The sequence below is a fragment of the Camellia sinensis genome, chromosome 11 (genome assembly GCF_055761805.1).
Source record: "Camellia sinensis isolate YWXY chromosome 11, ASM5576180v1, whole genome shotgun sequence".
Taxonomy (NCBI): domain Eukaryota; kingdom Viridiplantae; phylum Streptophyta; class Magnoliopsida; order Ericales; family Theaceae; genus Camellia; species Camellia sinensis.
In genome coordinates, this window is record NC_138971.1 from 123,010,058 (window position 1) to 123,023,028 (window position 12,971).

The 12,971-nt window shown below is 36.5% G+C and overlaps 1 protein-coding gene across 6 annotated transcripts in view; it reads left to right on the top strand.

The window, feature by feature from the left end:
• Nucleotides 1–11,775, top strand: part of LOC114272101 (AFG1-like ATPase family protein) — a 42,536-nt gene extending 30,761 nt beyond the window's left edge. For 4 of the 6 annotated variants that reach the window (XM_082894627.1, XM_082894628.1, XM_082894631.1 and 1 more), the window contains exons 9-14: nucleotides 683–804; nucleotides 880–949; nucleotides 1,179–1,271; nucleotides 8,999–9,126; nucleotides 10,453–10,594; nucleotides 11,485–11,775. In XM_082894627.1, the coding sequence (XP_082750753.1) occupies nucleotides 683–804; nucleotides 880–949; nucleotides 1,179–1,271; nucleotides 8,999–9,126; nucleotides 10,453–10,594; nucleotides 11,485–11,619 (690 nt within the window). In that variant the 3' untranslated portion in view covers nucleotides 11,620–11,775. The remainder of the gene's footprint in view (nucleotides 1–682; nucleotides 805–879; nucleotides 950–1,178; nucleotides 1,272–8,998; nucleotides 9,127–10,452; nucleotides 10,595–11,484) is intronic. The other 2 variants (XM_082894629.1, XM_082894630.1) reach the window with 1 other exon arrangement.
• Nucleotides 11,776–12,971: the final 1,196 nt, after the last annotated feature.

The window sequence follows — 12,971 nt, forward strand, 5'->3', positions numbered from 1 at the left end:
TCTTTTTATTGATCCACCCACTGGGGGGAGCCATACTTGCACCTATCCTAAAAGTCATCATGATTTGGATTTCAGACGTGATCTCAAGACCAGTGAGAGCCATGGCAAATGGAAATACTGAATAAGTTCAGTGACCTCCTTTCTTTTTTTGAGTGCATAGCGAATCCCAACTAACTGATAGGTTTTGAAACCCTTGTGAGCCTCTTTTCATAGATAGTTTTTTTTAGTGGCCTTTCTAATTTCGGCGACAGATATAGGAATTTTGAGTGAGAAAATTAGATAGTAAAATTATAATGTTTTCTTGATTGAGCAACCTTAATCACGTCTAGAAAGAAGCATGTATTTCCAGTGGCTAAGATGTCACCTTTTTTTTATCGGTGAAAATTAGTGGTTAGCTGTTAGATTAGCACCTAGGGGGAGTTGAACTCACACCCTCTCCTTGCAAGCACTTAAGTCTTGCCTCTCATTCCACTCCTAAGAGTGGAACCCAAGACCTATCCTTTGGAGAGACTTGGTAGCCAAAGGGCTTGCCACACAGGCTACAACCCCTTGGTTTCTCACTTTTTTTTTTTTTGGTTTTGTTGATAAAGCTAAGATGTCACTTTCACTTCTTTTAATAGCTGTACCATGCAACTCCGTGTTTAAATATCTTTTGTGTGGTTAAAATTTCGTTAATCTGCAGGTTCACTACTTCTGGCCTCTGGATAGCATTAGAATAAAAGAGTTTGATAATGTGTGGAATGAGGTTACAAGACAATCTGGAGGAAGGCTCACCTCTGATACTATTCCTGTCATATTTGGGAGGTACCTTGAAATGTAATGTTACTATACCTAGATTGCCTTTCTTCAGATAAATGATGTACATTTTTTCCTCATCAGAATGTTGGAAGTTCCTCAATGCTGTAATGGGGTAGCACGGTTCAAATTTGATTATCTATGTGGTCGGCCGGTAAGGCTTGCTTTTTCTTTAAGTTTGTAAATTTAATTATTGATTTTGATTTTTCTCACTGCATACATTCACTGACAACATAGATTTTTTTAGTTCCTTTCTTGTTTTGTTTGATTGTTGTTTGCTTTCTTTCCCTAGCATCTTATTAATCGATCATTAAACAAGTTAAACTTATTATTACTTGGCCCCTGTTGTTTTAATATATTACCTTAACTTTAAATGTCTTCAGGTGGGGGCAGCAGATTATATTGCCATAGCTAAAAATTATCACACTGTCTTCATCTCTGATATTCCTATGATGAGTATGCGCATTCGTGATAAGGTTCTTTCCTACTTTTCAAATTGGCATTACCCATGTATGAAATGTTATATAATTTGCAAATTTGATGGATTTTTTAAATAACTGTATCTTCTTCCTTTATGTACTGGACAATTCATCTTAAGTGCCAAGTGCAGATTTGGAATCTTGGCATTCACACTAAATGTGGTTTAATTAAACTATCGTGTTGGTATCTTTGACAATATAATCTTATCTCCAACATATTGAAGATAAGATGAAATCTATCAAACTGAACTGAATGGAGACACCCTATTGCAAGTGCTACTGTTTGCCATTTCAAGCAACTATTCTGTGGTTTCTCTTGTGACTTCAAGTATTCGGTTTTCAAACATTACCAAGCCTGAGATGATTTCTGAATCTTGCTCCACTCCTAGAATCTTTGGAAAAGAGGAAAAACAAAAAAGATGAGAGAAGAGGAGTGAGTGCTTATTGATGTACTCTCCTCTTACATACAAAAAGGAGATATAAATAACAAAATATATAGCCTACTCTCCTCTTACATACAAAAAGGAGATATGAATAACAAAATATATAGCCTTGTATTTTGAAAACTCTCTGAAGTACAGGAGATGACTAAAATACCCTTATTACATTCCCTGTTGATGCATATTTGTTATGCAAGCTAACTTGCTGGCAGTGTCACATGACTAATCTTTTTTGTTTTAGTTTTTTTCTTCATGAAACTTCTCAAAACTTGTATATGTTGAGTACTACAATTTTGCACCAGACCTTTTTGGAAATACTTGCTCTAATTGCACCTTTATTGCTATTGCATAAAGCTTTAGGTGCCCTAATCAGAAACACTAACTGTTTGAGAACAAAAGCTGTAACCATTGTTGGAGTCATAGATCAAGATTTAGCTTTCGCATTTTCGTTGGGAACAATTGACTTCTTACTTACCCTGAGTCATGAGTAGTTAGTTTTTAACATCCAATCAGTAACAGACGCTCTCCGCAGCTATTTAAGTTTCCATTGTCATATGTTTGTATAGAACCTTTCTTGAAAAAAGTTGACACTGTCAAAATAATTTTACTTTCAGCAATAGATGAGGTATCTTTTGTGCATGGTTCATAAGTAATGATGGCAGTTGTGACTTCAAGATGAGTAACACAATTTGTGGACAAGCCTGGTAATCATTAAGTGAACTCCTCACATTGTTTAGATATTGTTGAGTGCTCGCAATTGGTGCATCTGATGTTTGCTACTATCAATATCTTTGTGCAGTATGACACATATTCTAAATGTTGTATGCTACATATTTATATTAAGAAATATGAATATTTTTCCATGTCCCCATGTATTGAACTTGGGATTAGATGAATCTGGAGACTTAGAAACATACCCGAACCCGACACCCGAACCCGAGTCCATATAACATAGGATGAGTTAGTTCTAATCGACTGGGTGTAGCTTTTACCCAGAAATGAATAATTTGAGAATCCTAGTAATATGAATGTGGACAAGTTGTTCATATAGTTAAGAAATTAAGATACATGGATGAAAGACGTAAAAACATTGAACTAAAAGTAACCTGTTTATGATGAGTTTTTATCTGTTAGACTCATGACCCTCGTATCATTGTGCATTTAAATTAGTGCTTTTATCTGATTTGCTATTTTAGTGTTTTGGAGCCAAAGGCACTGGATGCTTATCCCATGTATTAGCATTTTCTAGCAACTATTCAAATATTATCTGCAATATTGAAATGCCTCCTTTTAAACCTGCAATTTCAGTTCCAAGAAAGAGGCTTAAATTGGCTCAATTATTATTGTTATTATTATTATTTTTAGTCTCATTTTGCAAGATCAGCTTACAATTCTTGGGAATCAATCAAAAAAATCGCCGCTAACTCTGGAGAGTAGGTTTTTGTTTGAACCAATAATATGATGAAGTTTATGTTTTTCCTTGGAATTTTTTTGAACCCATCCAATTCATTCTTTCTTAAACAGAAAGTGAAGCAGGTGGGGACTTGCATTTAACCTTGTTCCATTTTACTCACTAAGAATCAAAATTTTACATTCAATTGTGAATGTGGGGCTTGGATTGTTGGTGAGGACAGAATGGTTTAGTTAAAATTCTTCTTGATAACCTGTACAGATGTCCCTTGATAATTGTTGAATGTATAGATGAGAAGAAGAATAAGAATAAGAAGAAGAAATAGAACGAGAGAAAGCTGCTATATATTATTGATTCAAAAGCATAGGGTTTTCCCCTTACACACAACTACTTATACTAATACATAAAGACCAAACTACTCCTAACACTTAACACTCCCCCTCAAGTTGGTGCAAAGATGTTTCTCATGCCCAACTTGTAACAAATAGGGTGAAAGACTTTACTACTAAGACCCTTAGTAAAAACATCTGTCAGTTGATCTTCAGACTTAATAAAAGGCATACATATCACGCCTTTATTCAATTTCTCCTTAATGGAATGTCTGTCAATCTCAATATGCTTAATCTGGTCATGTTGAACAGGATTGTGTGCAATACTAATAGCAGTCTTGTTGTCGCAATACAAAGTCATGGGACCACTCCAATCAAGCCCTATATCACTCAACAAAGATTGAAGCCACATTAGTTCACATGTTCCATGTGCCATAGCCCTATAGTCAGCTTCAGCACTAGATCTAGAAACGACCGCCTGCTTCTTACTATGCCATGTGACTAGATTTCCCCCTACAAAAGCACAATAACAGGAGGTAGAGCGTCGGTTATCTATAGAGCCTGCCCAATCTGCATCTGTGAACGCTTCTAACCTCAAGTGACCATGATTAGAGAACAAAATTCCTTTTCCAGGGGCAAATTTAAGGTACCTCAAAATGCGATAGATTGCATCCAAATGAGTTGCACGAGGATCATGCATAAACTGACTCACTATTCCAACTGCATAGGCAATATCTGGACGAGTATGAGAAAGATATATCAGTCTTCCCACAAGTCTTTGGTACCTTTCCTTCTCCACAGGCTCACCAATTCCACTACAAAGATGATGATTAGTCTCAATTGGTGAATCAGCTAGTCTGCAGCCCAACATGCCTGTTTCCTCAAGAAGTTCTAGAATGTACTTCCTTTGAGAAATAAAGATGCCTTTATCAGATCTAGTAACTTCAATCCCAAGAAAGTATCTCAATGGACCAAGTTCTTTCATCTCAAACTCCTTGGCTAACTGCATCTTGAGATGGGTCACCTCCTCCTCATCATTACCTGTCACAACTTTGTCATCCACATATACAATAAGCACTATTACCTTATGTACATTGCGTTTGACAAACAAGGTGTGATCCGCATTGCTTTGCTGATACCCAAATATTGCCTTGAGGAATCTACCAAACCAGGCTCTAGGAGATTGTTTCAAACCGTACAAAGCCTTCTTTAATCTATAGACCTTTCCAACTGTAGACTGAGATGAGAATCCTGGAGGTACATCCATATATACCTCCTCCTCCAAATTCCCATGAAGAAAAGCATTCTTCACATCTAGTTGCTGTAGAGGTCATCCCAAATTAGTTGCACATGACAGAATAGCTTGAATGGAATTCATCTTTGCTACCGGGGCAAAAGTTTCTTGATAATCTATTCCAAATGTTTGGGTAAATCCCTTCACCACTAGTCTTGCTTTGTACTGTTCAATCGTCCCATCTGCATTGTGCTTAATGGTGAACACCCACTTACATCCGATTGGTTTTTTTCCCATTTGGAAGAGACATCAACTCCCATGTGTTATTTTTACTCAAAGCTTGCATCTCTTCTACCATAGCTACCTTCCACTTAGGATCATTGATGGCTTCTTTCCAACCCTGCTGAATACACACAGAAGAAAGGGACGAAACAAAAGCACGATACGGAGAAGACAACGAATCATATGACACGAATTTAGAAATAGGGTGTTGAGTACAAGCTCTAACCCCCTTTCTGAGAGCAATAGGAAGACTCAAATCATCCGTAACAGGACCATCAACAACAGGTGAAGAAATGGGATGAGGATCATTACCTGAAGAGTTAGTGGAAACTGGGTGTGGAACTGACATAGGAGATGATGATTGCCTTGGTGGCACAAGAGAAGCCGGCTTTTTCTGACGCCGTGAATAAGTCTTAAGATCAGCTCTGTCCAAACGACCACCGATATCGGACTCCTCATCAACAGAACTTCTAGGCTCCCCTTTATCACAAATAACAGCCCGCTGAGTAGGAAGGAAAAAAGACAACGCATGCTGATATGATGCCGTCTCATCCGTAACCTCATCGATACCACGCTCCCTCTGAGGAGATGGTGGAGGACCAGAAAAAAATGACTCAGATTCACGGAAGGTGACATCCATACTAACATACAGCTTATAAGAGTAAGGGTCATAGCATTTGTAGCCTTTCTGAGTAGCAGAATAACCAAGAAAGACACACTGGACAACCTTAGGATCAAGCTTCTCACGAGTACGAGGTTGAAGATGAACAAAACAGACACTACCAAAAACCCGAGGCGGAAGGGAAGAAGTGGGATAAGTCACTTGAAGAAGCTCAAGAGCAATTTGGAAGCGAAGGACACTAGAGGGCATACGGTTAATAAGGTAAGCCGCGGTAAGAACCGCATCCCCCCAAAAGGACTTAGGAACGTTCATGGTAAACAAGAGAGAGCGAGCAACCTCAAGGAGATGGCCATTCTTACGTTCAGCAACTCCATTCTGTTCAGGAGTGCCAACACAACTAGTTTGATAAAGAATGCCATGCTTGTCGAGGTATGCCCGGAAAGCGCCATCAACATACTCAATCCCATTATCACTCCTAAGAATTTTGATAGTAGCATTGAAGAGATTGGATACCATTTTATGAAAACTTTTGAAGCATGAGAAAATCTCATTTTTTGTACGAAGTAATAAAGCCAAGTCACACGAGAATAACAATCAATAAATGTGACAAACCATCGATAACCAGAGGTAGAAATAACAGGGGAAGGACCCCACACATCGATATGAATAAGCATAAAAGGAAAAGTACTTCTTTTATTAATTGAAGGATAACAAGTACATTTATGCTTAGCAAGCTCACAAGCATCACAAACAAAGTTATTCCTAGGACAATCACGAACTAATAATGGAAAAAGTTTCTCTAAAATGCTAAAGGAATGATGCCCTAAACGGCAATGCCACTGATGAAGGAGACGAAGAGAGGAGCCAGAAGCGCATTGAAGAGCCAGAGAGGACAAAGGTGAGGCAGGAATGGCATCTAGAAAGTACAGACCACTTTGTGCTCTACCACTGCTAATCATTTTCCCCGTAGCCAGTTCCTGAAAGACACAATGAGTTGGAAAAAAGGTTATAGAGCAATTGAGAGCAGTAGTAAGGTTACTAATAGAAAGTAAGTTAGTTGAAAAATTAGGAACATGAAGAACAGATGAAAGCGAAAGTAAAGAGGTGCAATGAACAGAACCATTGCCAGAGATAGAAGATAAAGTGCCATCAGCCACTCTAACCTTATCTCGCCCAGCACTAGGTGAATTAGAATGGAAAAAACTAGAAGTACCTGTCATGTGATCGGTAGCACTGAAATCAATGATCCAAGGAGACGATGAAGAGGCACTGAGTGCACTAGCAGAAATACCTGTGTGAGCAAAGTTGGAAGAGGCAGAAGAGGAAGGAGTTAAGGCAGATGAAGAATCAAGTCGAGCCATCAAACGTCTGAGAGTGTGAAGCTCATCCGGGGAAATAAAGCCAGCATCATTCGAGGCACTAACAGTAGTCTCAAAAACATGTGCTTGAGGACGAACACCACGACCACGACCACGACCACGGCCTCGAGTAGGGAGGCCATGCAACTTCCAATAGTGTTCTTTATCATGTCTATCTTTCCCATAATACTCACACTTCAATCGGTCCCGATCAACCAATGGACCCTTACCACCACCTGGAGACGGAAAAAGCGGAGTATCACGTGACTTGGGGCCGACAACCATCGCTGACCGATCCAGAACAGGAGCATGCACCATAGCACTACGATGACTCTCCTCTTGCTGAACCAGGGCATAAACCTCACGCAATGTAAGAAACGGAGAGCGACCCAACACCTGAACTTGTATCTGATCATACTCCAAATTTAGACCAGCAAGAAAGTCATACACCCGCTCCTTCTCCACAGCCTACTGAAACATAGTGGCATCCTTGGAGCAAACTGGTTGGAAACTCTGGTAGAAATCTAGCTCTTGCCACAAACCACTCAACTCAGCATAGTAGACTGCCAGAGAGCGATCCTTCTGATCCAAACCCCTAATCTTCTTACGCAATTCATAGGCCTGTGCATCATTCCCTTGTTGAGAATACATCTGAGAGGCAGCTATTCAGATCTTGTGAGCAGTATCCATCAAGAGAAAAGTCCGACTAATGGTAGGCTCCATAGAATTGATGAGCCAGGTCATAACTAAAGCATTCTCAGAAATCTATTGAGTAGATAAAGCACCATCCTCAGTAGGTGGCTGGGTACTACCAGTAATATAGCCAGTCAAACGCCGGGCGGCAATGGCAAGACTACAGGAGCCGGACCAAATCAAGTAATTAAGACCATTAAGTTTGACCGGACTAATTTGGAGAGAAGGACTATCACCAAAAGTCAGACCACGACTTAGTCCACTCTCCTCCTTGCCCTTAGAGTCCTGACCCAAGCTGTCAGCCATGAGATGAGAAAAGAGGGTGCAAAAAACACAAGCCGGATATCAAACAAGTCCAGAAATCACCCAACCAGCACACCAAAACACTTTCTAAGGCCAAAACAGTCGAAGAGAAGCCCAAAACAGAGCAACTAGATCAACTACAAGCCAGAAAACCGAAGCAGAGCATCTGCACAGTGATAAAAAACAAAGATAGGGCCAAAATACATCAAACCAGGGACAACAAACCCCTCTAGGGTTCCAGTCGGCTCCCAAGGATAGGAGAATAAGGGACAGAACTAGAAAAATTAGGGTCAAACAGTGATTTTCGAAAAATCACCCAATTTTGACGAAAAATCAAAAAAATTAGAAAACTCAATCAATAATGACCAAACAATCAAAATGAGATTATACGGTGATTACCCATTAAATTTCGAGCATACTGTATTTTTTATTTTTATTTTTTTTATTTATTATTATTTTTTTTTGACGTACCAGGAACATTATAGAGCCTAAGGAACAATCTTCAAGGAGGAAGATAGTGCTCTGATACCATGTTGAATGTATAGATAAGAAGAAGAAGAATAAGAAGAAGAAATAGAATGAGAGAAAGCTGCTGTGTATTAGTGATTCAAAAGCATAGGGTTTTCCCCTTACACACAACTACTTATACTAATAAGAATAATACATAAAGACCAAATTACCCCTAACACTTAACAATAATCTATCCCCTGTGCATCCTTTGGTTTCAACTCCACATCTGTCTACAGTTTGGTCTTTGTATATTTCCTTGTGGATTCCAGCCAGTCACCTAATTGATTGTGAATATTCAAATGGGTTGGGTTGCCACTTGGGATCAACAGAGAGAGAGTTTCTGTACCTCTGTATAATTTAACCATGTTCACTAGAGTTAGATGCGCACATGGAGAACAATTGCATGCATGCATGTTTTTAATTAGCAATATTTTATCACTTTTGTGCTATAAATACTAGGATTAGAGAGACAAGGAAGTAATAGCATAGGTTCAGTATATGTTTTTCCTATGGATTGACAGTGGTGTGTTCTTGCTTTTCAGGCACGTAGATTTATCACCCTCATCGATGAATTGTATAATCATCATTGTTCACTCTTTTGTTCGGCAGCTGCTTCTATTGATGATCTATTTCATGGAACTGAAGAGGGAACACTTTTTGATTTGGAGAGGCAAGTTTTCGTTTTTGTTTTTGTTTTTGTTTTTGTTTTCCCTGGGTTTGCTCTTGCTTATACCTGTTACTTATTGTTCACTGTTGATGTGTTTTTAAGTAATTATGCGAGTAATTTCTAGTTGAAAACTCGAACATAAAAACAGTGCTTTAGAAGATATTCTTTCTCAATAGAATATTATGCAAGGAATGTTGATGGGCCTGTATGGAAAAGTCCTGACAATACACCAAATCTGCTCTGCCCCAACCCCTCATTCCCCAATTTACATTTATGGAACACGCTCTTGCCTATTTGAAGGCATGCATGACCCCAATAGTTTTTACCACTTGCTTGTTTGACTTTTGTTTTAATGCTTCATTGAAGTGTGTAGCTTTCTTATCACCAATTTGCCACCCAACTTGTGATGGTGCGCGGTAGCTAAGTCTCTAAGAAGTACCATACACTTGAAAAACAAAACCCATATTCATCAGGTTAAGAAACCGCTAACTTTATAGTTGTTTAAATAGGATGGTTGGCAATCTGACTCAAATAATGAGATTTAGATGATTGTGCTTGGAGACTGTAAAATGTTTATTCTGGCTACAGTGCTTCTTTGGCTTCCAATATTTTAGAAAAGACTTCTTATGGTTACCAAACCTCAAGCTGTGAAATAAATGTCTTAAGCTCCCAATTGCAATTTAATTTCTTAGAAAACTCAGGCTGATGGACTTCTTTATGCTTCTGTCAATTCATAATGTCTGTTATCACGGATGTGGCAATATTTTGTTTCTTTCCAGTTGTCAAATGTCTGTACAAATTAGTATTTTTCTTACTAAATTTCAAAGACTATGAATGTAACCAATATTGAAAGGACAATCTTCAGTATTCCTAGGCTTTTCAGTACCTCTAACTGTGAATGCAACCAATGTTTTATGAAGGATGATCATTAGTGTACCTAGGCTTTTCAATAACTCTACTGAACCCTAAACCTTGAAACAGTGTTAGCTTCCTGCATTGGTTTGAGGCTATCTGATGAACCTTTTACCGTTGGTAGTAGCATGTGGTTTAAAATCCAGTGTCAATTTTTTTATGCTCTTTCTTTATAGAATGTGCAAGAATGGAACAGAGTTTTGAGTTATAATTCATAGACAACTAATTCAGAAGAGAACATTTACAAAATTTCTGCCTGAATTGATTAACCAATTTTTAATCAGAGTGTGTTACCGTAATTAACTTGTGACTCTATCTAGACCCTCATGGCTGAGTTTAAAAGGAAGCCTAAAATGTGCCCAAGCTTTTATTGAATTGTTTCTGGATGGCTCATTGACTTCTGCTCTCCTTCTCCAGCTTCCAATTTGAAACAGAGATAGAAGGTGGAAAACTCCGTCGAGATGTTTTAGCAGAAGGCAATGTGAGTTCAGGAGGTGCACCTGCTGGGATTATTTCTATGCTATCTGGTGAAGAGGAGATGTTTGCCTTCCGTCGAGCTGTAAGTGCTTTTCTGTTTTACCAACACATTTGCTCTTTGTGATGCTCTTACTCTCTCTCTCTCTTAAAAAATTTTTTTTAAAAAAAAGGAGAGAGAAAAAGAAGATGGAAATACAGACAAATGAAAAAAGAGACACAAATCAGAGATGGAAACTATGATACTCATTATAATGAAAAGAGAACACAAACCATAAATTAAAAGACGAACAAAAGAAAAGAAAAGAATAACTAGAAGAACACTAGCTTTGCACCATGGAGTGAAGGGTTTCTTATTTTAAATTTTAATCAAGGCTTGGTATATATCCTACTATCAGGGATCACGATGATCTTGATTTATGTAATTTTTCTTTGTTGGGCTTAATTTATTTTTTTATTTTTGGCTTGCCTATAAATATTAGGCCTGCTACTAGATGTTAGACTCACACTCTCCCTCTCTTCTCTTTCCTCCTTCCTCCTTTCTATACTTCTCTGCTCTTCATCTGTTTCTTCTTTCCAGTGTGTTCCCTCGTCACTTTCTCTAGTCGAATAAAAGAAAATCCTAATTTTCGATGCTTGGTATATGAAATGAATAGTTGACACTTGGTTATGTAAGTGAACATGAGTTATTGTAAACTACATTTTGCATCTATTAGATATTTGAAATGTTACAAATATACTAAACCATAAAATTTAGAATAAATAAACTATACAATTTAATATGCAATATCACTCACAATAAATTATACAAATTATACAATTTTGTCATCACTGTTGGATGAACTTAGCAATGTAATCAGTCAATGATTTTATTCTATTGTATATTGTATCCTTTGCGCTGCTGATTTATTAATGATTTTCTCTGATCCAATATTTCTGCAAATATTGTCTTTAACAAAGAAATTGTTTATGTAGGTCTCCCGTTTGATTGAAATGCAAACACCATTGTACCTTGACGGAGTACATTACCTTCATCCCTATTTTCAGACAAAGCATGAAAGATATGAGAGCAGTAGGGCAAGCACCTTGCAATCTCAACAATTATTTTGAGCACTATACTTGATGTATGTATTGTATCCCCTCTGACCCATATATGATGCTCATTTATTTTATGTTCTGTTGTTTGTTCGATTATTTCATCATAGCTTTAGTTTTTGCTTTTGTCACATATTTGAGAAGCTATCAATAAGAAGTAATTCTTTTTAAGGTTCATGGTTCCAGACCTCTCTATGGCATATAACCTTTTTGGCTCCTTCTAGCACTCCGGATATGATTCTTTTGTAGGTTTTATGCTTCTTCTTGGTGTTATACCTTGTAGTGTTCGGTTGTTAAAAAGAGTTTAGTTCGGTTGTTGATATTTGAATAATAAGTTTTTGTTCGATTGTTGATATCTCAATGATTGATCTTTGTTTGGTAGTTGATATTCAAATAGACAAAACAGACGAAATGGTGTGCAAATAATAGCCTTCCAAGTGAAATTTTATGAAATTTTAAGGTGGGCTACTTGCATAAAAATAAGGGAGTTTCTAAATGAAAATGACTTCTCGTTGGTTCATGTATAAATAAGAGATAACAGTTTGAGCTCCCAAATTGTGCGAGCTCGACACTTGTTGTAAATTATAGGTGTCGATTTTATATTTGATATGTATATTTTATTTATTTTAAAAAAAAATAGAGATACTTAAAGTGGTACCGCTCAAGTTTTTTAGTTTACCAAAAAAAAAAAAAAAAAAAAAAAAAGGAAAAAAAAGAAAGAAAGAAGAACTAACTTGTTTATTTGTTTTCTAAAAACATTTTTTAGAAAATTTTACTTTTTTATTTTCTGTATTTTTTTTTGTTTTTACTGAATTTTTTTAAAAATATTTTAAGCAATTTTTTAAAATTTTTTTTAGACACTTAACATAAATATACTTAAAAAAGTATAATTTTTGTGAAAAAAATCTTTTAAAAATTCACTAAATACTAAAAATATAAAATAAAAATAAAAATACAAGAATTCAATATATTTTTTCTATTTTTATGAATTTATTAATTTTTTAAAATATTTCTTTACAATTTTTTTATTTTTTAGATACATCTAAGTAAGGTGTATCTAAAAAACTTAAAAAAAAAAATGCTTAAAATTTAAAAAATATTCATTAAAAATAAAAAAAATTCAAAAAATAGAAAACTCAATTTTCAAAAAAATTTATCTAAAAAACTTAAATCAAACACACAGCACTCTTTAAACTGTTTTTCTTGCCATCCATCCGTTTTAAATGCCATAACTATTTTAGATGATTTAAATACGATTGCGTTAAAAAGTGAAATTAAACTTATAGTTTGTTTTTATTTTTATTGAAGTTGAATGTTTTTCATTTTTTATAAATAATAAAATGTTAATTAATAAAAATATCCTCTTT